The 25953-nt window shown below is 36.6% G+C and overlaps 1 protein-coding gene and 1 long non-coding RNA gene across 2 annotated transcripts in view; one reads left to right on the top strand and one right to left on the bottom strand.

The window, feature by feature from the left end:
• LOC132558038 (E3 ubiquitin-protein ligase LNX-like) overlaps nucleotides 1–25953 on the bottom strand; it is an 86025-nt gene that overhangs the window by 2457 nt on the left and 57615 nt on the right. The window contains exons 2-10 of the mRNA XM_060222563.1: nucleotides 23133–23225; nucleotides 22485–22600; nucleotides 13555–13655; nucleotides 9058–9141; nucleotides 7282–7411; nucleotides 5555–5621; nucleotides 2925–2955; nucleotides 1440–1556; nucleotides 585–755 (exon numbers count right to left, since the gene is read on the bottom strand). Coding sequence (XP_060078546.1) covers nucleotides 585–755; nucleotides 1440–1556; nucleotides 2925–2955; nucleotides 5555–5621; nucleotides 7282–7411; nucleotides 9058–9141; nucleotides 13555–13655; nucleotides 22485–22600; nucleotides 23133–23225 — 910 coding nt within the window. The remainder of the gene's footprint in view (nucleotides 1–584; nucleotides 756–1439; nucleotides 1557–2924; nucleotides 2956–5554; nucleotides 5622–7281; nucleotides 7412–9057; nucleotides 9142–13554; nucleotides 13656–22484; nucleotides 22601–23132; nucleotides 23226–25953) is intronic.
• LOC132558040 (uncharacterized) lies at nucleotides 17674–25658 on the top strand. Its single transcript, XR_009554536.1, has 3 exons — nucleotides 17674–17838; nucleotides 24253–24455; nucleotides 24813–25658. It is a non-coding gene; the product is annotated as an uncharacterized LOC132558040 (long non-coding RNA).

Genomic DNA, 25953 nt, shown 5'->3' with positions numbered 1-25953 from the left:
AACACAGGAAATAAGGATCGTTAAATATTTTCTCCCATTCTTTTGAACATTCTTTTAAGTCAAGCCATTTCATTCTTTATCCTTTTTATCCTTTTATTTCGTTTTGTTGATAACATGGCCCTGGTTGCTTGAGCAGTTTAAAGTACTTAATTACTTTCTCATTCTTTATCGAAGCACCGCCAATGAAAACTGATATTCCTTTTAACATCAACATTTCTGATTGACTTTCCTCAAACTCAAAGAAAGGACACAAACTTGAGCATATTCATGAAACTGGGGACCAGCTTATATTTTTGATTGGTTGCGTTATCAATCATAGGGAAATTTATTTTCTGAGAAAAAACTGAAACTTGTTGCACGAAATTAAAAAAAAAAAAAAAAAAAAAATCATAAAATTTTTTTATAGTTAATAAATCATGAATAAGTCACAATAATTGTCTCCACACCATCATACTTCGGACATGATGATGTAGCGGTTCCATTAGGACCGAGTCTTGACCTAATGAACATCATAGCAAAGAGTTACATGGATAAATTAATCTATATTTATTGTATCAGACATATCAAGCCTGATGTTATGTTACCTTTGTGACGGTGACAAGACGTTCATGACACTTCGGACATGAGGGAGTATTGTCGCGTATCATACTGTAGTTGGTCGCTGTTGTAGAGCTGTCAGAGGTAGATCGAATAAGGTCTGGGGTTTGAGGACGACTTCGTCTTGAAATCACAAATTGCACTTTATCAGCACTCGTCTGAAACAGTAATAATAGAATCACATAGTTAGTCTTACTAAAGTCAGGTTATATATAATGACCTAAACAGGTCATCAATCTCAAAGCTTTAAGAACTGAATTAAACTAAATTTGTGTTATTAACTTAATGTGCAAGTCTATGTAAACCTGAGAGTGTTTACCTGTAATTGTACATACTGCCCACAGTGTTTACCTGTGATTATACCTACTGCCCAGAGCGTTAACCTGTGATTGTACATACTGCCCACGGTGTTTACCACAGTGTTTAACCTATGTGTCTACATACTGCCCACAGTGTTAACCTGTGATTGTACATACTGCCCACGGTGTTAACCTGTGATTGTACATACTGCCCACAGTGTTAACCTGTGATTGTACATACTGCCAAATGTGTTTACCTGTGTGTCTACATACTGCCAAATGTGTTTACCTGTGTGTCTACATACTGCCCACAGTGTTTACCTGTGTGTCTACATACTGCCCACAGTGTTTACCTGTGTGTCTACATACTGCCCACAGTGTTTACCTGTGTGTCTACATACTGCCCACAGTGTTTACCTGTGTGTCTACATACTGCCCACAATGTTTACATGTGTGTCTACATACTGCAACAGCGTTTACCTGTGTGTCTACATACTGCCACAGTGTTTACCTGTGTGTCTACATACTGCCCACAGTGTTTACCTGTATTATATGAGCCGCCTGTTCTTGTGTACCATATGACACATCGATGCCATTTATCTCAAGGACCCGATCATCAGGCCGAAGTCGCTCATCCAAAGCAGCCAAACTTTCTGGCACCTATAATGAAAATAATCCTTACTTATATACTGTAAAGATCATACTAGAGTCAACATGAAACAGATAAATACATTTCTTATCTTATTACATTAGTTTGATAAATACAACTATCAATTAACTACATTAGTTTGATAAATACCACTATCAATTAACTACATTAGTTAGGTAAATAGAACTATCATTTTACTACATCAGTTAGGCTTACAGAACTCTCAATTTTAGGACAACAGTTAGGCAAATAGACTTATCAGGTAAAGACAGAAAGTTTTGTACTATAAGTTTCAAAGTTCATGGGACTAACAAAAAAACTTTGATACATCGAGACTTTGGGTGGGTTATATGGACGTTTTTATGTGTATGGCTATATATTATTGATAACATGATATTTCTACCTGAATGAACGCAACAAATACCATAAGTTTAAATGAAAAAATACATTTTTATCTTTAAAAAAAAATTTCATTCATGAAAAAACATAACTTAAAATAGAAATCAACTGGAAATCCATCTTTCATATCACACACAGTATATGTCTTTTTTACGGTCAATATTAAACGAAACATTGTGCAGCACTAAAGTGGTCTTCACATGTAACAGTAATTAATTCAAGACTGATAAATGTTATAACCACTAATGATTTTAAAAGAAAGCAAATTAAAATCATCATGCATTATGTCCAGAAACAACACCACTAACATCACACATCTTCGGTTGTAGATATTACAGGAGTGTTTGCTGATGTTCTGACGATGGCTAGCCTGAATCATTCGAAGAATGCATGACTGACAGATAAATCACAATGTTTCTCATGCTTTTATGCTTAAAATGAGAAAAATAACGCTTCAGAAATGAGTGGTATTGTGAAACAAGTAATAGGATTTCCTCTGGTTGTTTTCCAAATTCCGTAAATTTGACCTAACTAAATGCTATCACCACAATGGCGGCGGTGAACATTACACAACGTCCCATTATCTTTGATTAAATATCATGGCTTGTAAGTAAGCAATTAAAGTTTTATCTGTGACCAGTCATTAATTAACCTTGTAACACAGAGCTAATGATTGTGGGCTATCAAAATCCCATTGTCAAGTAGCACTCTTCATTGAAATGTGTGAAATTTTGCCGCAGGGCAAAAATACCGGTACAGTGCAGGTAAATGGTGTGTTGGAATCATGAGGTGTCAATGACTGTTATCATAGCTTACGGTCCATGAAAAACTTAAGGAGGTAAGCTAGTAGTAATATATAGGAATAAAATTTGGGACAGGACGAAAACTGTGATACATCAAGGATTTTGAATCATTGACATTCGATTCATAGATGTTTGACTGTAAATTGTAAATTTCGGCACACACTTACAGCTACTTACCAAACTTAATATATAAACACCTGGCCCACTTCTGAAATCAGAAATAGAGAATAAGCTTATTTGTTGTACAAACAAAATAACAAAGTTTGGATAGACAGGAATAATTTGGTGTTTGCACTTTTAACACTTTTATGACCAATTATGAAACTCTCAGATGTTTTTCATTCAGGACAAATGAAAAAAAGGAGGGAAAAAGAGAAAAGTAAAAAAAATCAAAGTACTGAAAGTACTGAGAGGCTAAACGTATTGAAAAATGTTCACAAATAACCACTAAGATATATTACTTTCCCCATACTCCTACACTTTGGAATGGAAAATTAACTAAAATAAGAGAACCAGAGGCTATTTTTCTTAATTTTAAGCGATTTTATATCTTCTTTAATTCTTATTTCAAATTTGACGACAATAATGTGAATAAATAAAAATAGGTAAAAAAAAAACAACAAAATACACACAACAATATATTTATCGCTAACAAGCCAAATGACAAATAGTTCTATGATGAAGTTGACTAAATAAAACCTTCAAAATACCCAAGATGTTGCAACTACTATCCTATCAATATGAGGATTTAGACAAATCAAAAGGACTTTATACCTACTTCTTTATTTTGAATGTATTGCAAAGTAATAGTCCTTACTTATTATATTCATATTTGTAGTTGAGGAAAGTAGATAAGGTGTACACAGCATTTCAGATAGATAAAAGTGTAAGTAATTACATTAAATGTATTTACATGCCTATCTTCCTAGAAGTATCATGGTTAGACTTTTCTTCCAGTAATTACGTCTATGAAGGCATAGTTCTATGAGATTAAACCAGACTTCAATATATATACAAAATTTACAATATTTTCACTATAGCTACTATTATTTCTAATCTCCAATGCATTAGATAATGTCACCATGACACGCTAAATGAATAAATATGTTATGAAAATATTTCGTTTCAGTTAATTTATAATTATAAACATGAATATTTTGGTTTTTTTTTTATACACGCTTTGTTTGAAGGAATATTTTCATTTCAAGGAACTTTGATACACATTAACAAACATTGAGAAAACAGCACAATCAACCTTCATCAAATAAAACTAAAAGACAAAAAATACAGGTTATAACAAAGTCAACATCATGATCAGTACAGTATTGAAAATATATTATTCATAAATCATGAGCACCAAATGTACCTTGCCTACGAAGCGCAAACTTTTTATCTTCAAAAACTTGAAAAAGTGTCATGGCGGTGGATGTGAAAATCCTGAAAAAGTGTCATATCGGCGAGTGTGCGCGTAGGACGAACAGTCCAATTTTGTGACGTCTAATGAGGTAAAGTGATGTTATATATTAAGACGATCTTGCCACAACGACAAGGATTAAAGCAAAATTGATGTTCTGTTTGTACGTTTTGTTTGTTTATAAGTGCTGTTAGTTGATAATTCAAACCAAGCCACCAGACTAGCTTCTTATCATGGTGCCAACTCGCACGTACAGTGTTCTGTACGCTTACGTCATGTCGAGAATTCCGTAAAATATATTGTTCAAAATTTATCAATAGTTCAACCACACTGTGCTTCTTTTTTGAAATATATAGTAATCGTATTGTTATTAAAAAAATAAACTAATTTTGGATGCTTTTAAAATAGCGATTTGAAAAATCGCAGCATTATTTACGCAGAAAATTGCCGCTAGAGGGCTCTAACTCTTTTCGATATTTCAGCCAATGAGAAGGCCAGGATCGGTAAATTTTGTCTGAAAGGCCGTCACAATAGGCTATGTGTACTGAGTACGTTTAGCCTAAAAACCAGCAGTATCAGGGAAACTGATGAAAGCTCCCAAAAATAACTTGAATGGACCCAAAATTTAAACAAAGGGCAATAATTCTGTAATATGGATTCAGATTGCAGGCCCTGAATTTGGTATACTGCACATTCTCTTAGTAAGTATGACTATTGTATCCACAAAGTTTCATGATCCTTGTTTTAATGCGAGTAAGCCACATTGAAGACACAAAATCTTAATAAAAGACAATAACTCTGTAATTAAGAGGTTGTGGGCTCTGAAATTAGTATACTATACATTTTCTCAGTATGATCAATATATACATCAGGTTTCCTTATCCTTGTCTAAATGGGAGTAATTAAAAGTTGTGCTCTGGACGTGAAATTTCAATGCAAAGGGCAATAACTCTTTGAGGGGTTGAGGGTCCTGAATTTGGTACTCAACACAATGATTAATTTATACACTGAGTTTCTTGATCCTTGCTTCAATTTGGATTAAGTTATGCTCCAGACAAGAAATTTTTAAGAAAGGGCAATAATTATTTAACTGAGGGGGTCAAGGGCCCCGATTTGGTGCACTGCACATCGTTCTTGTATAATCAAAGTATATGCCAAGTTTCATTATCCTAGTTAATTTCAAGTAATTAAAAGTTCTGCACTGGACACGATATTTTATCAAAGGCAGTAACTCTGTAAATAAGGGGCTGCAAGTACACTGTACAATGTATACAAGTTACATGATCTGTTCTTAACTTTGGGCAAAGTTATGCACCATACACGAAAGAACAGATAGAAAAACAGACAAATGGATTTTTTTAGGAGCATAAAAACAACCATAAATAAATCTCACCTTTTGCCAACAAGCTTGATACCCAGTTGTCTGCCCTTGACTTTGTTAAGTGTAATTTTAAGGATTTCTGAAAAGATATAAAAGTACAAAGTTTGAATGTATTGGAGCTATCATGGCTGATTATAAATGTCACTCAAATGGAGTTGTCTCCCTTTGTCTGACACCCCCTCCCTTTTTTTGCTTTTTTGGTCAGAAAGTGTTTCTGTTGTATGGACATTGACCCAAACCTGTAAGTAGGGACCCAAGCTGGTATATTTTCTGTAATACTGACCTGTAATCCACTAAATAGCCAGACACATTTCTTATCATTTCTGATCTATCCATATCTCATGCTGAGCCAGACACAATATTGTATTGTTTATCCATTAAATACAAACAGTTAGTGATTATGTATTGGTCAATCAGCTAAAAACATCAATTATTTGTGTGAGTAAGAAACAAAAGAATGAGTAATACCGTGATTGACCTTAAAGGTCACACAGAGAGAACAGCCAATGATAATGAATCACCTTAGAACACCAAAACATTTATAGCAATTTTATTTTAAACAAAAATTTCACAAACTTTCCCCCAAAAAAAATCAGGAAAAACCAATTGCAGTGACGATAAGGCCATCAATCATGATGAGACTTGAGGAGAGTTGATGCTTTCAATTATATAAAAAGTGAATCTCAAGAACATTTCATCAGGAAATATACAGGAATACAACCTATGGTGTGACCTAACAGTATATACAGAGTCCTAACTTCCTTCTCTGTAGGCCTTCTCTCCTCCGCCTTCTCTGTAGGTCTTCTCTGCTCCACCTTCTCCCTATACACTGTCAGCCTACAGAAATGACCTATATACAGTGTCCTACCTTCCTTCTCTGTAGGCCTTCTCTCCTCTGCCTTCTCCCTATACACTGTCAGCCTACAGAAATGACCTATATACAGTGTCCTAACTTCCTTCTCTGTAGGCCTTCTCTCCTCTGCCTTCTCCCTATACACTGTCAGCCTACAGAAATGACCTATATACAGTGTCCTAACTTCCTTCTCTGTAGGCCTTCTCTCCTCTGCCTTCACCCTATACACTGTCAGCCTACAGAAATGACCTATATACAGTGTCCTAACTTCCTTCTCTGTAGGCCTTCTCTCCTCTGCCTTCTCCCTATACACTGTCAGCCTACAGAAATGACCTATATAGAGTGTCCTACTTCCTTCTCTCTGTAGGCTTATTCTCCTCTACCTTCCCTAATACATTAACTGCAACAGAACTGACCTATAGGCCTACTCTCCTCATCATTCTCCTTTTACCTTGTCACTATACACTGTCAGCCTACAGAGGTGACCTATAGTGTCCTACCTTCCTTCTATAGTCCTACTCTCCTCATCCTTCTCCTTTTACCTTGTCACTATACACTGTCAGCCTACAGAGGTGACCTATAGTGTCCTACCTTCCTTCTATAGGCCTACTCTCCTCCGCCTTCTCCTTTTACCTTGTCACTATACACTGTCAGCCTACAGAGGTGACCTATAGTGTCCTACCTTCCCTCTCTACCTTGTCACTATACACTGACAGCCTACAGAGGTGACCTATAGTGTCCTACCTTCCTTCTCTATAGGCCTACTCTCCTCCGCCTTCTCCCTGTATACTGTCAGCCTACAGAGGTGACCTATAGTGTCCTACCTTCCCTCTCTACCTAGTCACTATACACTGACAGCCTACAGAAATGACCTATAGTGTCCTACCTTCCTTCTCTATAGGCCTACTCTCCTCCGCCTTCTCCCTGTACACTGTCAGCCTACAAACTGGGTAGTACTGGCCTAAAAGTTGCTGTGCCTGGTAATGTGTAGCCTGAGTCAAATCTTCACCATTAACCTGAATGAATAAACACATAGACAAAATTTACATTTATTTTCAATTGTGTGTATCTTACAATCACCTTACACTAACAAACCAAATTTGGTCAAAATCAGACACTATCTAAAATTTTGACCAATGAAATGCACCAGTGGACATTTGAGATGCTGGAAGTTTTGTATGGAGTGTTTCAGTGTTTATAGCAATTCTGTTCTGGTCCTGCTACAAAGAACACTTAATGGCATACACAGAGCACTTACAGAAAAAAAGTGTGATTCAAATAGCCAGTACAGAGGAAACTGCTAAAATTGGGCTTAATTTCTGCTCCATGTTTCCATTACATTGAATAATTAATGACTGCACATGCACAGAAAAACCTTATCATTAGCTAAAAGCTGTCTAACTCAGCCAAACATACTTTAATACATTTGGATTAATTTTTTTCTAACTGTTTTCATGCATATTTCCTCTGTGTTTGTTTTATGATTTCATTTACGATCACATGAAAAGCACATGGTTTGTGATTACTATATTTAGGATCACATGACAAACACATGACTTTTTATTGCTATATTTAGGATCACATGACAAACAGATGGTTTTTGACTGCTACATTTAGGATTTCATGACAAAGAAATAAAACCTAACCTCTTGACTGGGTTCTATCTGAAAGAAGAATTCTCTTAGAAGTAAAACAGTACATACATTTCTGAGAGTACTGTTAAAATTACAGATATATCCTTATAAACTATCTGTGACTTTTAAAAAGTCACAAGAATACCATGGCCAAAATATTTTCAATCATTTACAGACTGAAGTTCAAATGGTCAGTTCTCATGATGACCTCCAATTACTGACACATTCACAGATGACCACAATTTCTGTGTCGTTGACACTAAATGATATCTTGTCAATGGACTTTTACTATAAGGAAGAATTACAAAGTTTGAGACATTTTTACAGTAAGTGTGATGTATATTTGTGTGGCCATTTTTCTACAGTGTATTCTGGCCTAATTGACTTGACTTGTCAAAATGTCATCGAACAACATTCTTGAATTAGTATGTACTCAATGACCTCTTTCTGCTTAGTACTGGCTGATGATAAAGCGTCAATATGCACTTAATGACCCTTTCCAAGGTTGCCCCAGTTTAACTGGAGCCATGGGTGTACATATATCTGGGTGTCATAACCTTTGGGAAGGGGTTGTTGTTGGAACCCAGTGAAACATAAAACAATTGGCAGGTCTTAAAATCTTTTCTCCGCGAGCCAATTTCTCATCAATTATTAAAACATCTTGTCCACATGGATATTACACCCTAGGAAACTGGTTAATTTTTCACCATAACTGATTATCTCAATATTTGTCCATCACAAATTTGCTCACCATATGTTAATACTTTATATTTGCTGTCATAATAATTTTCCCTCATTATGGAAGGTGAAATATGCCAGGCAATCTGCTCTGAAGATGCATTTCTGTGACAGAATCAAGTTTCTACTTCTTAAAAGTAAAGGCTGTTTCCGACATTTACAAACTTTCCACTTTCTTGTGTCTGTTTTTGCTTGATTAAATGTACATGTGCAGAAATATTTTAAATCTGATAAAAAAAAATAAAATAAAAATAGGACAGTATCCTTGTTGACAACAATTAGATTCTCACCTCTAGAATCTGGTCGCCTGGCAACAGCCTGCTGTCTTTAGCGATGACGCCATCTGGAAATATCTCCTGTATCACAATGCAAGCCTGAAGCAAAAAATATTTTTGATTGGACCATAACTGGTCATAAATCATCAGTATCTACAGGTAGTTAAGTCAGATCTGTCTCTCTGCTGGGCAATACCTACATTTAAAACCACCTCTTCTTGTAACAATTGAATTAAACTGATCCATACAAAGGTATAAAGATTCTTATGAATATATATCTAACTCTCTAAGGAGTCTGTGACATCTGAAAGAAGAAATTCCCTAAAATGAATAGCTTCAAAGGTATGATCAACTCTTGCTGTTCTTGTAGATATACCATTGTCTGATGGAGAACATGCCATTGGATGTCTTTGGCTCTTTCCATAAAAGTACAGGACATTTGTATACTGTTTTATATGATGAATGACAACCTAACAAATGGATATAAATGATATCATGTGGTCTAGATATATAGATATTAACTATTTTCCAACAAATGCAAAACAAGCTAGCAGCTTATATTAATCATTCTTTGTTGGCCAGGATATAAGTGCACAGTGGAGAACCACACTATTGTGTATTACACTAATGGAGAACCATACTATTGTGTATTACACTAATGGAGAACCATACTATTGTGTATTACACTAATGGAGATCCATACTATTGTGTATTACACTAATGGAGAACCATACTACTGTGTATTACACTAATGGAGAACCATACTATTGTGTATTACACTAATGGAGAACCATACTATTGTGTATTACACTAATGGAGAACCATACCATTGTGTATGACACTAATGGAGAACCATACTATTGTGTATTACACTAATGGAGAACCATACCATTGTGTATTACACTAATGGAGAACCATACTATTGTGTATTACACTAATGGAGGACCATACTATTGTGTATTACACTAATGGAGAACCATCCTTTTGAGTATTACACTAATGGAGAACCATACTATTGTGTATTACACTAATGGAGAACCATACTATTGTGTATTACACTAATGGAGAACCATACTATTGTGTATTACACTAATGGAGGACCATACTATTGTGTGTTACACTAATGGAGAACCATACTTTTGTGTATTACACTAATGGAGAACCATACTATTGTGTATTACACTAATGGAGAACCATACTATTGTGTATTACACTAATAGAGAACCATACTTTTGTGTATTACACTAATGGAGGACCATACTATTGTGTGTTACACTAATGGAGAACCATACTTTTGTGTATTACACTAATGGAGAACCATACTATTGTGTTCCACATTATGATCAATTAAACAAGATGTAGTAGGTACACTGATCTTAATGGTATAATAACGTCTCCATTCATCTGTACAGGCAGCTTAGCTCCCACTCCAGACCTTTGAAAGGATTATGTAAATCAGGAAGTAGGTTTTAAACAATACAAACGGAGTAATGGGCTGGTTTGATTGATGCCTGAAATATGTAACATGTAAAGAGCTAGTGTAGGTAGGGCGAGTCCCAGCATGACATCACATACAACAGGCTAGTTAAGGCTAATGGGAAATAGATTACTGATGGTGTCACAGGAAAACCATCTCTGAGGAACAGACACATCTTGAGGATATTTTCAAGGCAAAACACTGAAACAAATCTCATCTAATCGGGGATTTAATTTAAATGAACTCTGTATACTGTAGGACATAAGGAGCTTTTACAACAATTAATCTTAAAGTCACAGTCTTAAATAAATTGGACCACTTAGACCAGGAGACACAAGTCTGATAAACATGACGTAAGAGATAGCTTTGACACTAATGGGCGATCTTTGTTTAACAAGCTATAATCTAAAAACATAGTTAAGAAACTTTTATATCATGAATTCTAAAATCAACAGGTATCATTTTCTATGTTAATGCTCAATTATATGACCTATGACCTTTGTGACCTTGCTTACTAAATACCATCTGACAGACATGACCTATGACCCTAATGTGACCTTGCCAACCATAATATCTGACAGATAAGATCATATGACTAATCACCTTCTAATCTGAACTTAATCACTCAATGATGTCAGTGGGACATGGCCTATGTCCTCATAATGTGACCTTGCCTATCAGATAACACCTGACACATATGACCTAACTCACCCGAAAAACCTCACAATGTCTGGTCAATTTACCCCATCTTAACAAATGTGATGAAAACTTATGATTCAAATGAGCATTGTAAAGAAAACTGAACAGGTTGTCTGGCTAACTAAAAAAGGCATATTGTAGCCATCCACAACACTGGTGCCAAAGTTGTCATGCTAACTAAAAAAGGCATATTGTAGCCATCCACAACACTGGTGCCAAAGTTGTCATGCTAACTCAAAAAGGCATATTGTAGCCATCCACAACACTGATGCCTAAGTTGTCATGCTAACTCAAAAAGGCATATTGTAGCCATCCACAACACTGATGCCTAAGTTGTCATGGCTACCTACAAAAGGCATATTGCAGCCACCAACAACACTGATGCCCAAGTTGTCATGGCTACGTAAAAAAAGACATATTGCAGCCACCAACAAAACTGATGCCCAAGTTGTCATGGCTACCTACAAAAGACATATTGCAGCCACCAACAACACTAATGCCCAAGTTGTCATGGCTACCTACAAAAGACATATTGCAGCCACCAACAACACTGGTGCCCTAGTTGTCATGGCTTCATACAAAAGGCATATTGCAGCCACCAACAACACTGGTGCCCAAGTTGTCATGGCTACCTACAAAAGGCATATTGCAGCCACCAACAACACTGATGCCCAAGTTGTCATGGCTACCTACAAAAGGCATATTGCAGCCACCAACAACACTGGTGCCCAAGTTGTCATGGCTACCTACAAAAGGCATATTGCAGCCACCAACAACACTAATGCCCAAGTTGTCATGGCTACATACAAAAGGCATATTGCAGCCACAAACAACACTGGTGTCAAGTTGTCATGGCTACCTACAAAAGGCATATTGCAGCCACCCACAACACATGCCCAAGTTGTCATGGCTACATAAAAAAGGCATATTGCAGCCAACAACAACACTTGTGTCAAGTTGTCATGGTTACCTACAAAAGGGATATTGCAGCCACCCACAACTCTGATGCCCAAGTTGTCATGGCTACCTACATAAGACATATTGCAGCCACCAACAACAAAGTGCCAGTTGTCATTGCCAACTAACAGAGGAATTTCACTCACCAACAATACTGATGATCAGTTGTCATGGCTACTTACCAGGGCATCACAGCCAACCACAACACTGGTACCTGGTCTTTATCTCTATATACCTACCAGAGGGGTGTCACAGCCACCAACAACACTGATGCCTGGTCTTTATCACTATATACCTACCAGGGGTGTGTCACAGCCACTCACAACACTGATGCCTGGTCTTTATCACTATATACCTATCAGGCGTGTGTCACAGCCTCCCACAACACTAATGCCTGGTCTTTATCACTATATACCTACCAGGGGTGTGTCACAGCCACCCACAACACTGATGCCTGTTCTTTATCACTATACACCTACCAGGGGTGTGTCAAAGCCACTCACAACACTGATGTCCTCATTGTCATGGCCATACCTATCAGGCGTGTGTCACAGCCACTCACAACACTGATGCCTGTTCTTTATCACTATATACCTACCAGGGGTGTGTCACAGCCCCCTACAAACAACTGATGCCTGGTCTTTATCACTATATACCTACCAGTGGTGTGTCACAGCCACCTACAACACTGATACCTGGTCTTTATCACTATATACCTACCAGGGGTGTGTCACAGCCACCTACAACACTGATACCTGGTCTTTATCACTATACACCTAGCAGGGGAGTGTCACAGCCTCCCACAACACTGATACCTGGTCTTTATCACTATATACCTACCAGGGGTGTGTCACAGCCACCCACAACACTGATGCCTGTTCTTTATCACTATACACCTACCAGGGGTGTGTCAAAGCCACTCACAACACTGATGTCCTCATTGTCATGGCCATACCTATCAGGCGTGTGTCACAGCCACTCACAACACTGATGCCTGTTCTTTATCACTATATACCTACCAGGGGTGTGTCACAGCCCCCTACAACACTGATGCCTGGTCTTTATCACTATATACCTACCAGTGGTGTGTCACAGCCACCTACAACACTGATACCTGGTCTTTATCACTATATACCTACCAGGGGTGTGTCACAGCCACCTACAACACTGATACCTGGTCTTTATCACTATACACCTAGCAGGGGTGTGTCACAGCCTCCCACAACACTAATGCCTGGTCTTTATCACTATATACCTACCAGGGGTGTGTCACAGCCACCCACAACACTGATACCTGGTCTTTATCACTATACACCTAGCAGGGGAGTGTCACAGCCTCCCACAACACTGATACCTAGTCTTTATCACTATATACCTACCAGGGGTGTGTCACAGCCTCCCACAACACTGATGCCCAGGTCAGCCTGTGTGCGTTGGATTTCTATGGTGGACACCTCGCCATCCATCACTGGGTTCTTGCCTGTAAGGAGGAAATAAACATGGTCGTGAACACAACGAATAATGTCTGGTCCCATCTCTGTAAGTGACTCCTTAGTTAAACAGTGACGCTGCCTGTTGTTAAACTGGGCCAAGTTTCTCTCCAAACGTGAGCTTGTCATTGTCAGTCTGGTAAAAGTAAAACGCAACTGTGATCAAGTGTAAACGTCTGCCTCCATTATATATACATGCAGTATCACGTCACTGTCCAAATGTTTTGGCAAGATACAACGTAAGTGAATTTAGGACAGCGATGGCATGTAAGCATTACTCATGAAGAAATTGATTCTGACACAACACAGATAGTGAGTAACCCCATTTACGAAGAAAACAAAAACATGATGTGATGTTCAATACTCCACCAAGTCACCCCAGTGATGTACCAGTCCTGCACCCTAACGTCAGTCTATGTCACTGCTAACCCCAGGTCCCGATATATCAAATAACATCACACAGAACCATTTGGTTCAAAATAGTTTTTGTAGCATCAAAGAACATGATTCAAACAACAATTCACAAGGAAAATGAGCCCCCGGTAGCAAGCTGCATCTATACAGACAAATGTTCACTCCAATGCATTCTCTTGCAATATTATGCATTTTTTATCAATGTTAGTCCTAAACACAAGATTGTATTCAGCATAACAATAAAATCTCAATAATGTGTACAAAGAGCACGATATAAAATCCTAAAAAAAATGTAGCGTCAAGATAGTCAGATTTGTTTTAGAATACTAAAAACATTTCAATTGCAAAAAACAATAGGTTTTTTTTCGTGTCAATAGTTTTTTCCCCAGTTTCAAGTTTTTATTATGAGAATTAACAATTGTTTCAGAAAGATACCACCTCGATCAAAGATGTAAAGATTTCACAAACAAGCAAAAAAAAACAAAAAAATTACAATAAAAAGCCTTATATGACAAAATTTTACATCAACGAAATCTTTTGTGACAAAATTTTAAGCCAACCTAAACTTTCTGTTACGAAACTTTTAGCCAACCAAAAACCATCTTTGACCAAACTTTAAGCAACTAAAATATTCTGTGGCAAAACTTTACACCAACCCAGTCTTCCTGTGACAAAAACAAAACCTTATATGACAAATCTGTAAGCCAAACAAACCCTTCCGTGACAAAACTTTAAAGCTGACAATGCAAATTAAAAATGTTGAGTAAAAAAATATATTTTTTAGAATGCTTTCGAGACCTGCTCCCGAAGTTAACAATATCTTCCGGTCATCGTATCTAAGGAACTGGTTGACATTTTAGTCCGAGCCTTGTATAGAAACGAGTATAGACATCTCAGGGTATAAAAGGCCTGCGACCTGTCCAACCAGTTATCATAATGTCGGTTCAATGTAACTAAAATCATAAATTTCAATGTCGGTGCAATGTAACTGTTAGGTACATCGTGTAAGAACATTTACTTGCTTCCAATTTTTTTATTCCAAGTCAGTGACATACAGATACAATATTAGCCAAACAACAGAAATACACATTTTACAGTAAAACCAACTTGTGTTGAACATGCTTGAATCGAATATATCAGATAAGTCAAATGTGTTGTTCCGTTTCAAATTTTTTTGTTCTTCATCTTAGTAAATTAAACATGGATGATTCAAACACTGTTGAGTCAAATACTGCATTTGTGTTGAATATATTCTGTGGTCAATCCCTTCTAAATTATACAAAAATTTCCTTTTTGTTGAAGAGCCCTTTTGTAATTTGTGATCAAATATTAATCCTTGTGTTTACACAGGTGCACAGGTGAAATTTAGAATTTATACAGTAAAAGGCAACCAAACTTAAAACAAAATGCACTGTAGTCTGTTAAACGTAAATCTACCGTGTTTTTATAATGCGCATATGCCTGTCGGAAAACAAAGGAAAAAACAAGCAATAACTATTGCCAATGCAGATTGATAAAAGACTGGTTTGTCATTGACACATTTGTTTCTGATTTTAAATATATGTACTGATATACATGTACATATAAAGGTTTTATTTTATTCTATTTTACAGTTACAATCTTGTGGTGCTATACATGTGAAGTAATGCTTCAGTGCTGTTGCCTTCACCTTTGCGTAGCTCACCTCACTGCTATCAATATTATATCAATGTAGAATGCTCATAAGTACGTATTTATTGAGCTTTATTTTAAAATATTGATGACGGGACTTGTTACTGTTAAGGATATAAATGTCCATACAATATTTGTATTACTTTAGGTATCAATTTCACTAAGTATTCGTATGAGAGTGGGTGTGTTTACGCATGTGTGTGTTGCAATTTAATGACGAGTGTTTCACATTACATTTTTTGTTTTGTATTCGTACTTATAACTGTTTATTTAAATAAAAGATATTGTTAGTGTATAAAATTACAAATTTTTTTTATTTATGTATAACTAATTCATTACTGTCATGGTATGAGACACCTATCTGGTTAACAACCGATGAAAATATTGTCAATCTTCGATGCAAAATATCTCTAATCATAGAAACACAGCTAAGACGAACCATCGGATAAGTGGAATATTTCCTTTGGTCCCGTCGACTTCTACTTATCCATGTTTTACTGTATTTACATTACAATTTACACACTTCGAGTCGTGGGTTTTAGAGGAATAAACAAACAACATATCAACAAATGAATTACTATAGCATACCCTACCTTACATAATAAGCTTTACTATTTCCCCTTCAGAAAAAGAGTTCACTCGACAAATTTTACACAATCTACGAAAGGTCACCACTTAGCATGAGTTTTACTCGTTAAGCATTTACATGACCAAGATTGAAGAGAAAACAAATAACAATCATATGTTATACAGCATTTTTCAGAGTTTAATACACATGCACATGTTTCTGGTTATATGTGATGGAATGAAGGGAGTTTGGTGATTTTCAGTTTTTTTATATTTCTAAAATATATTTTTGGATAACTGAAAAGTATTGATCATCTCCATGTAACTTCAAAGTCCTCAGATGAATTCAATCTTTTTAGGTCACGCGTATGTTTTATAATATACAGGTGAGTTTCACTTTCACTCGGGCAGTCAATGTTGAAATGAACACCAGTTTTACAGGCTTATACCATGGGATGCCCATACTCATTTCCAAGCAAGGCTTGCATGTAAATCTCTACCACTTCCTTAGATACGCTGACCTGAAGATATCGTTATCATAGGGGCGTCTCCGAACCTTTTTTTTTTTTTTACCTCAAAATGAATTATTTTTAACTTGCATTTTAGATTTAAGCCAAACAAAACTTTCTTTCACAAAACTTTCAGCCAAGCAAAACTTTCTGTGATGAAACTTTGATGCCTACCAAGACCTTCTTTGGCAAAACTTTCAGCCAAGCAAAACTTTCTGTGACAAAACTTTAAAGCAACCAAAACCTTTCATTGTCAAATTATCTTATTCGAGTAATGTTGATGTAATATGTCTGTATGGATTAAAAGTTTACCATATTCTACAGATGTATGAACTTTTCACATTACTTGTTAGAATTGCTAACAATGACCGATACAAATATGGGGACTGCATCTCTCGAAAATTCAAAGTCTACTTCTGACATGATTCTCTATCTGTTATCTGTGCTTCTACAATTAAAATTTGGATTTGTCTAAATAGGACACTGGACAGTACATAGCTAAAATACAGATAGAGCACAACTGCGAATACCAGTCTTTGTTTTTCTTTAAGTTCTTTTGACGACTGCCGAATTCGTTGAGTTCCTGTTATGTAACTACAGGCTATCTTTAGAACACCAATATTTGGTTTTTCCGAACGTCTGCAATAGTGCTGTTGATTTATGAGAATCACATTAGGTGTTTACGTAAGTATGCACCCATTACCCTTTGAAATCAATGTCAGTCGACGGCCAGGCATTTGTTGTATGACAAATACACATTAAACATGCCAGCACCATCAATCCGTTTTTTTAACTACATGGTATAAATGCCTTTGCCAATAATAGTTTTTGTCTCTTGCAGGCTCCCAGACACTGCACGTTTATCTTGATGAACTCCACACAGGCAGAAACTCCACGTGACTTGCCCTTAGAGTGACATGGACATGTGTGATTGCGTGCAAAGGTCTTCGAACTCATTCATGTTTATTAGGAGGAGGCAGTCATTTCTTACGAGCATAACATTGTTGTTGCAGTACGTTTTGTCTTAGCAGAATTTTCTATCAAAATTCAGTATTGGAGGATTATATAAATCTGTCAAATTGTTAATTAAAACCCTAAAAAGCCTGTGAGATACAACTTTGGCACTTTTCAACATTTAGATATTATGAAATTTTCTTTTTGTCATTTGCTAGATCGAGTAAATGATGTACCAAATAGCTGATAGTTTTCAGAGGTCAAAATGTTTGGGATTTTCTTTAAAACAAAAACGGAATTATATTTTTACTGAAACAAAATTCCGTGGTAAGTTGTAATACACACCAATGCATCTTATTCCTCCAAGCATTAAATTGCCATGATCATGTTTGTTATGTAGAATAGCAAAAATGTCATCCCCAGGAAAATCATGGCCTATACCATTTTTTAACTGACTTCTATTTCCCTATATTTTCAGACAATGGTTTTTTGATAACTTGGATCTATATAATGATGTTATTGTTTGAATTTTTTTCTGACTCTTTATTAAAGATCACTGTTTGAGCGTGTAGACCACAAATATGTCACGTCTCTTTTCAAGTGACAGCTTAATAGTATCTACAATCATACACCTAAGTGTATACATAATCAGGAAATATGCCCCGGACATCAGCGATGTAGGATAGGTGACAATGACATATGTCAATCAACATAGCAGGTAAAAATCACACAGGTAACATAAAATAGGTCACAGCATTCTTACTTATAATATATCTCCACAAGATTCACCTATATTTCCTTTCCCGATTTCAATTTTTCTATCAATGCCGGACAGATGTAGATGACATTCAGAAAGTAAAAGTTTTCAGACAAATGGAAAGATTTTTGCAGTACATTGAGAGTGGTTTTTGTGGATCAGTGGAGTTGACTAGAGAAGTGGTCGTAGGATTTATAAAATGGAGTGGTTTTGTGGGACAAATGGTGTGTAGTTTTTGTGTTACTAGTGGAATGGTTGTTATGGGACAAGCAGAGTGGTTTTTGTGGGACTAGTGGAGTGATTTTTGTGGGACTAGTGGAGTGATTTTTGTGGGACTAGTGGAGTGGTTTTTGTGGGACTAGTGGAGTGGTTTTTGTGGGACTAGTGGAATAGTTGTTATGGGACTAGTGAAGTAGTCTTTTTGGGACTAGTGCAGTGGTTTTTGTGGGACTAGTGCAGTGGTTTTTGTGGGACTAGTGGAGTGGTTTTTGTGGAACTATGTTTTTTTGACTTTTTTTGGACTGTGAGTGTTTTTTGTGGGACTAGTGCAGTGGTTTTTGAGGGACTAGTGGAATAGTTGTTATGGGACTAGTGGAGTGGTTTTTGTGGGACTAGTGGAGTGGTTTTTGTGGGACTAGTGGAGTGTTTTTTGTGGGACTAGTGGAGTGTTTTTTTTGGGACTAGTGGAGTGGTTTTTGTGAAACTAGTGCAGTGGTATTTGTGGGACTAGTGGAATAGTTGTTATGAAACTAGTGGAGTGGTTTTTGTGGGACTAGTGGAGTGGTTTTTGTGGAACTAGTGCAGTGGTATTTGTGGGACTAGTGGAATAGTTGTTATGGGACTAGTGGAGTGGTTTTTGTGGGACTAGTGGAGTGGTTTTTGTGGGACTAGTGGAGTGTTTTTTGTGGGACTAGTGGAGTGTTTTTTTTGGGACAAGCAGAGTGGTTTTTGTGGGACTAGTGCAGTGGTTTTTGTGGGACTAGTGGAATAGTTGTTATGGGACTAGTGGAGTGGTTTTTGTGGGACTAGTGGAGTGGTTTTTGTGGGACTAGTGCAGTGGTATTTGTGGGACTAGTGGAATAGTTGTTATGGGACTAGTGGAGTAGTTTTTTTGGGACTCGTGCAGTGATTTTTGTGGGACTAGTGGAGTGGTTTTTGTGGGACTAGTGGAATAGTTGTTATGGGACTAGTGGAGTGTTTTTTGTGGGACTAGTGGAGTGGTTTTTGTGGGACTTGTTGAGTGGTTTTTGTGGGACATGTGGAGTGGTTTTTTTTGGGACTAGTGGAATAGTTGTTATGGGACTAGTGGAGTGGTTTTTGTGGGACTAGTGCAGTGGTGTTTGTGGGACTAGTGCAGAGGTTTTTTGGGACTAGTGGAGTGGTTTGTTCGGAACTAGTGGAGTGGTTTTTGTGGGACTAGTGGAGTGTTTTTTGTGGGACTAGTGGAGTGTTTTTTGTGGGACTAGTGGAGTGATTTTTGTGGGACTAGTGGAGTGGTTTTTTGTGGGACTAGTGGAGTGTTTTTTGTGGGACTAGTGGAGTGGTTTTTGTGGGACTAGTGGAGTGGTTTTTGTGGGACTTTTCGACCCTATATATTCTCTGCAATCCAACATCTGATAATGTCACTTATTTCATATATGTAATGCTTATTATCGCTTTATTTGCCGACTATCACAAAAAAAAAAAAACTAAAGGTCAATCACGGTTAAGTGAGTACAGGTTCTATGGATTCATGCCTAAGGGTCATATGTCACACCTCGACACCTCATGTAAACATCGTCAATGCCCTACTGGCCTACTTTTCACAACTTGCAACTCCCAAACAAAAAAGATTGACCTGCTTACCTCTAAGGTCCAGCTAGGTTGAAGGGAGTCTTGTGTGTTTGTTTATTAAATTGGCTAGTGCATTCCAAGTGTTAAAAGTGGGTTTTAAACTCTTGTCACTTGGAACTTGTCACGATGCAACCAATGTTGGATGCCACTAAGTTTTCCAATGTGTCCGACGTGCTGCCAAAACTTCTTGAAAATAAGACTTTGGTATGGATACCAGGATGGATTTCAAAACAAAAATGATTATTTTACAAAACACATTTCTGAAAATAATCTACCATGAACCATAATTTACGATAAATTGTGTTTGTTTTGTCTCTTTTTACAATGATCAATTGGACACCAAACCGCGGCATGTCAATGTCGTCATTACGAATGTCGCTTTCTTTAAATTTATGAGAACACATTTTTGATACAAAGCTGAAAATGTAAAATAGCCAATTTGAACTTCAGGTTTCGCGAAATGAAATCTGGATTAAGTATAATTTATGATACAAAATTTATCACATGTGCCCCGAAAAGCTTCACTGGGCAGCTTACATCTTTGCTGACAACATCATAATTTTCTCAGATGATTCGTTCAGGGTGAAAAAAAGTTTTGTATGGATTTAAGATTGGAAACCGAATTGGTCAAAATATTAGAATATCGTCATTTAAATATTTCTTCAAATCTTATATTGCTTAAATTAACGCAAGCACTGTTGAGTATTATGTTCTGAAATTAGGTTTTTAAAAATTATAAAACATTAAACATTCAACATTAAAAATAGCCACTAATTTAACAGCCAATGAAACGTGGCATTTCAAAGGTGACAAGTTCACACTTTGCGGGCTATTTTTGCTTGCAAGGCATGAGTTGTGATCTTCAGAAAATATTTTTACCAAAGTGTGATGATACACCATTATGAGGCCTATACAATAGGATAAATAAATCATACTGCAAAACATCAGCTGTTGACACGGTATTGTCACATAGAAATCTGACCATGCGTAAACTGACATGAATTGTCATGATCGTTCATGATAATTCATGACAGCAGGTTAGATATTTCAAAGAATAAACAAACAAAATTCAGGGAAAACCACTGTTTTTATAGGAAAAACAAATCAAATTACAAATTAATTTTCTTCAAACAACTTCGGTTAGAAACAAGTTAGTTTGCCTCAACTGAAAATTAACTTTTTGGGTTTAGACGTCTGCAAAAATGTGTAAACTCTTTATGTCACTTTCTGCTTATTATTACATTTCCACCTGACATATGGAACATGATCTTAAGCAGATTTCACTGTAGTATGTTTTGGTACTAGCAGAAGAGTTTTTGTGGGACTAGTAGAATAGTTTTTTTTTGTAGTAATAGTAGAATAGTTTTTAGTGGGACTAGTAGAATAGTTTTTGTGGTACTAGTAGAATAGTTTTTGTGGGACTAGTAGAAAAGTTTTTGTGGGACTAGTAGAATAGTTTTTGTGGGACTAGTAGAATAGTTTTCGTGGGACTTGGACTAGTAGAATAGTTTTTGTGGTACTAGTTGAATAGTTTTTGTGGGACTAGTAGAATAGTTTTTGTGGGACTAGTAGAATAGTTTTCGTGGGACTGGTAGAATAGTTACTGTGGGACTAGTAGAATAGTTTTCGTGGGACTAGTAGAATAGTTACTGTGGGACAAGTTGGATAGTTTTTGTGGGACTAGTAGAATAGTTTTTGTGGGACTAGTAGAATAGTTTTTGTGGGACTAGTAGAATAGTTTTTGTGGGACTAGTAGAATAGTTTTTGTGGGACTAGTAGAATAGTTTTTGTGGGACTGGTAGAATAGTTACTGTGGGACTAGTAGAATAGTTTTCGTGGGACTGGTAGAATAGTTACTGTGGGACTAGTTGAATAGTTTTTGTGGGACTAGTAGAATAGTTTTGTGGGACTAGTAGAATAGTTTTTTTGTGGGACTAGTAGAATAGTTTTTGTGGTACTAGTAGAATAGTTACTGTGGGACTAGTTGAATAGTTTTTGTGGTACTAGTAGAATAGTTTTTGTGGTACTAGTAGAATAGTTTTTTGTGGGACTAGTAGAATAGTTTTTGTGGGACTAGTAGAATAGTTTTTTTTTGGAACTAGTGGAGCACCTACCTCCATCTTGGTCCCTATATTGACACTCCCATAGATGACTCTGTAGGGCACTTCTTGGCCCCTGGAATGTACAGCCAAGACTAGACTTTATACATCGGGTAACAGCACCACGACACCTGTAAATAGAAACCATCATCTCTTCATGCTCTAGGGTACCACCCACTAACCACAGATCTCCACAGCTCCCATGCTATGACCTAAAGGCGTTGAACATTTATTTATGGTCCCCGGGGTCGGACACACGAGATCGTTGTAAGTCTGAAAGTCAGGATTGTATGATCAAGTAACAGTTGTGGGAATATGTGATCATCCACATTTCCATGTCTTGATAAAGAAATAAAGTGCTTTATGGGGCTGAGTTAGACTCCAGGGCCAATCCTGGCAGAATATCAATATAACTGTACCAGTTATAACCGAAACATATGTTAACAGATTAAATGACTGCATATTTCAGAAAAGCATTTTACTAACACATCATACTGTTGTTCTTTTTGAGAGTTTGCGATTTTCAAAGATGGAATCAAAATGTTAAAACATAGACCATTTCAATAATTTCAACAACAGAAACAATGACTAACTACATAACTTCTGTGAAAAAGGAGATGAAAATCGAACAAAACGACCTTCACAGCAACACAACAAAAATACCTGTGAAGTAGATGTGCCTCAAGTTCAGAACGTGGCAGAACTTCCTCGCAATAGTCGACATTGGGGCACACCACCAACAGCTTGTCCAACAACCTGCAACCACAAAACAGCACACCATAAACATACTATTTTTGATATTTCTATTTACAAATTTCAATGGATGTCAGTTATTGTTTATGTTGTAAGCTACATTTATCTGAGAGTAGGATTGGATCAGTTGGTGGTTAAGTCCTAATATCACTCTCGTAGTATCTGTAGTGACTGGTAACCAGCTGCTTCACAATCAATCTGTTAATGAGTTAGTCATTAGGTGCCAATCACCAAAATTATCAGCCTTGTGTAGCAAAGGTTTAAGTTCAACTGTTGTTTAGTTTACAATCTGCTGTAGTAAAGGTTTAAGTTCAACTGTTGTTTAGTTTACAATCTGCTGTAGTAAAGGTTTAAGTTCAACTGTTGTTTAGTTTACAATCTGCTGTAGTAAAGGTTAAAGTTCAACTGTTGTTTAGTTTACAATCTACTGTAGTAAAGGTTAAAGTTCAACTGTTGTTTAGTTTACAATCTGCTATAGTAAAGGTTTAAGTTCAACTGTTGTTTAGTTTACAATCTGCTATAGTAAAGGTTTAAATTCAAGTGTTGTTTAGTTTACAATCTGCTATAGTAAAGGTTTAAGTTCATCTGTTGTTTAGTTTACAATCTGCTGTAGTAAAGGTTTTGATTTGACTGTATAGCTTAACTTTCTTATTTCATGCTACTAAGTTATCAGGTTTTTTTCTTTTTAGTCTAAACCCATAATTCTGTAAACACTTCACACATCACAAAAAACATGAGATATTTTGACAGAAACATCATTCTGGATATTTATCACCTTGTAGTAAATGATTTCCGTATCAAATAATGTAACAATCAGCCTAACAACAAAACAAACAGAGGAATCTCATATCAAACAACATTTGTCATATATCAACGTTTTTTCTACTGTTAATGAAACAAACAAGGAAATGTCTCGGGCATTAATCCTCCCACTCTCATGTACACCAGAACTGTACACCAGAACTTTATAAGTGTAGAACATCGTGTATTAAACTGGCTTTGTTTATTGTTGATTTTCATCCTATTACAGCCACGGACATCTTAGTGGACAAGCTAGGTTTGAGTAATGAAGGAAAGCCAAAGTTCCTAAAGAAGAACCACTGACCAGCAGCCAGTACCTGGTGACTGCCCCATGTAAGCTTTGAACCTGTCACCAGACGTGGAGGGTTTGTGATTAAGACAGTCGGACGTTATACCCACTTTACCATTGTGGCCCTGTTTTGAAAATGTGGGGTAAGTATGATCCAAATCTGTTGAGATTCTCAAAGTATAAATAACACTGACCTGGAATGCAAAAAATGATGGGAGGGGCAATGAATGACTGGAGAAAAAGGTGGGCGGGGCATAAGCAGGAAGTGAGATTGACAAGTGAGAGACTATAGAATGATTTCTTTCCATTGTAACTAACATTCTTACTTAGAGAAACACAACATACTTACATATCAAATATTAATGAGTTATCACTTCATATGAGATTTTAAGAAACCAGCAAAATTGAAAACTTTTGATAATGCATAAACCAATATATGGAATGAAAACAAATTCAAGAAACTGTTTATCACATAACTCAAACAAGTTATATTTTGACAGGTTTTCCAGTCAAAAAAATGGAAGACAAAATCAAACTGAGGCAGCGATGTTGTTGTGCCATTTTCAATTCATGACGTACAGTAATTGTCCATATTACGACATTACAATCAAGTTTTGACTCATGCAGCCAATGAAAATACTCAAGGATATATCTACTACATAAGTGACAAATGTTAAAATATCACAAGGGCAGATTCACTGGATAACAGAATGATTATGTGATAAATGTCAACAACGAAATCTATGACGAACAATAAGCAATGTTTTGCCACATGGACGTGAACAATTTATCAATAGCTACACAGCCAGGTAGCCGAAACAATGAAATTTTACGGCAGTTATTTGTCGGGTCAATATGACATTGCTATAGTAACAGATTTACTCCTGGGTACCTGTTATCATCGCCAAATGTTGATACGTCTATCTATCATAACTTTACGCCACGATAATATCATCTATCCAACAATAATTTGAAATGTACAGTCGTTACATGATGTGCGATGTGTGCACAATGTCTGCATTATATGCACACAATGTATGCACTGTAGTAAAAGAGGAAGAAATTTGCTATCGCACATCTGTACACTAGAGAGGCTATTTAATGTTCAGGGTCTGGTCGAATTTCGATAACATAACTGTCAAATTAAAAACGGCCTTTATTCTTTATCATCACCAAGCTTTAATACACCTATTGTCTCTGTTTACTCATAACTACACAAGCTTTCAGTTTAGTTTTCAATTCATGATATTAATCACCCATTTCTAACAACCCACACGAAATGTGTGATTGTATCGCACATTTATACACTAGTTCCTATATCGTCATGCAGTGTGTGATGCGACGATGTGCAGATAATATTAATGAACAATATTGGCAGAAGTTTCAGTTTTAACTTAATAAATGGATTGGACATGACAAATAGGTTTGATGTTTGGTGACAGGCTACCATTAGGTGTTAAAGCACTATTTCTATATGTTTAATATAATTTCGGGCAAAGCCTATGCGAGATTGCAGTAGGTGGGTCGAATGTTGTTTTAGACAACATATATATCTAAACCAGTACAGATCATCTATCACTTTACTGGAGTTGATCGTAGGAGTCGAAACGAGGAAGCGGGCCCAGATGAACAGTCAAGGTT

Source organism: Ylistrum balloti, unplaced genomic scaffold (assembly GCF_031769215.1).
Source record: "Ylistrum balloti isolate Yb309-2 unplaced genomic scaffold, AGI_CSIRO_Ybal_v1 Utg370746, whole genome shotgun sequence".
NCBI classification, from domain to species: Eukaryota; Metazoa; Mollusca; class Bivalvia; order Pectinida; family Pectinidae; genus Ylistrum; species Ylistrum balloti.
Note: the sequence above shows the minus strand (reverse complement) of the source record. Positions and strands in the feature narration are given on the sequence as shown.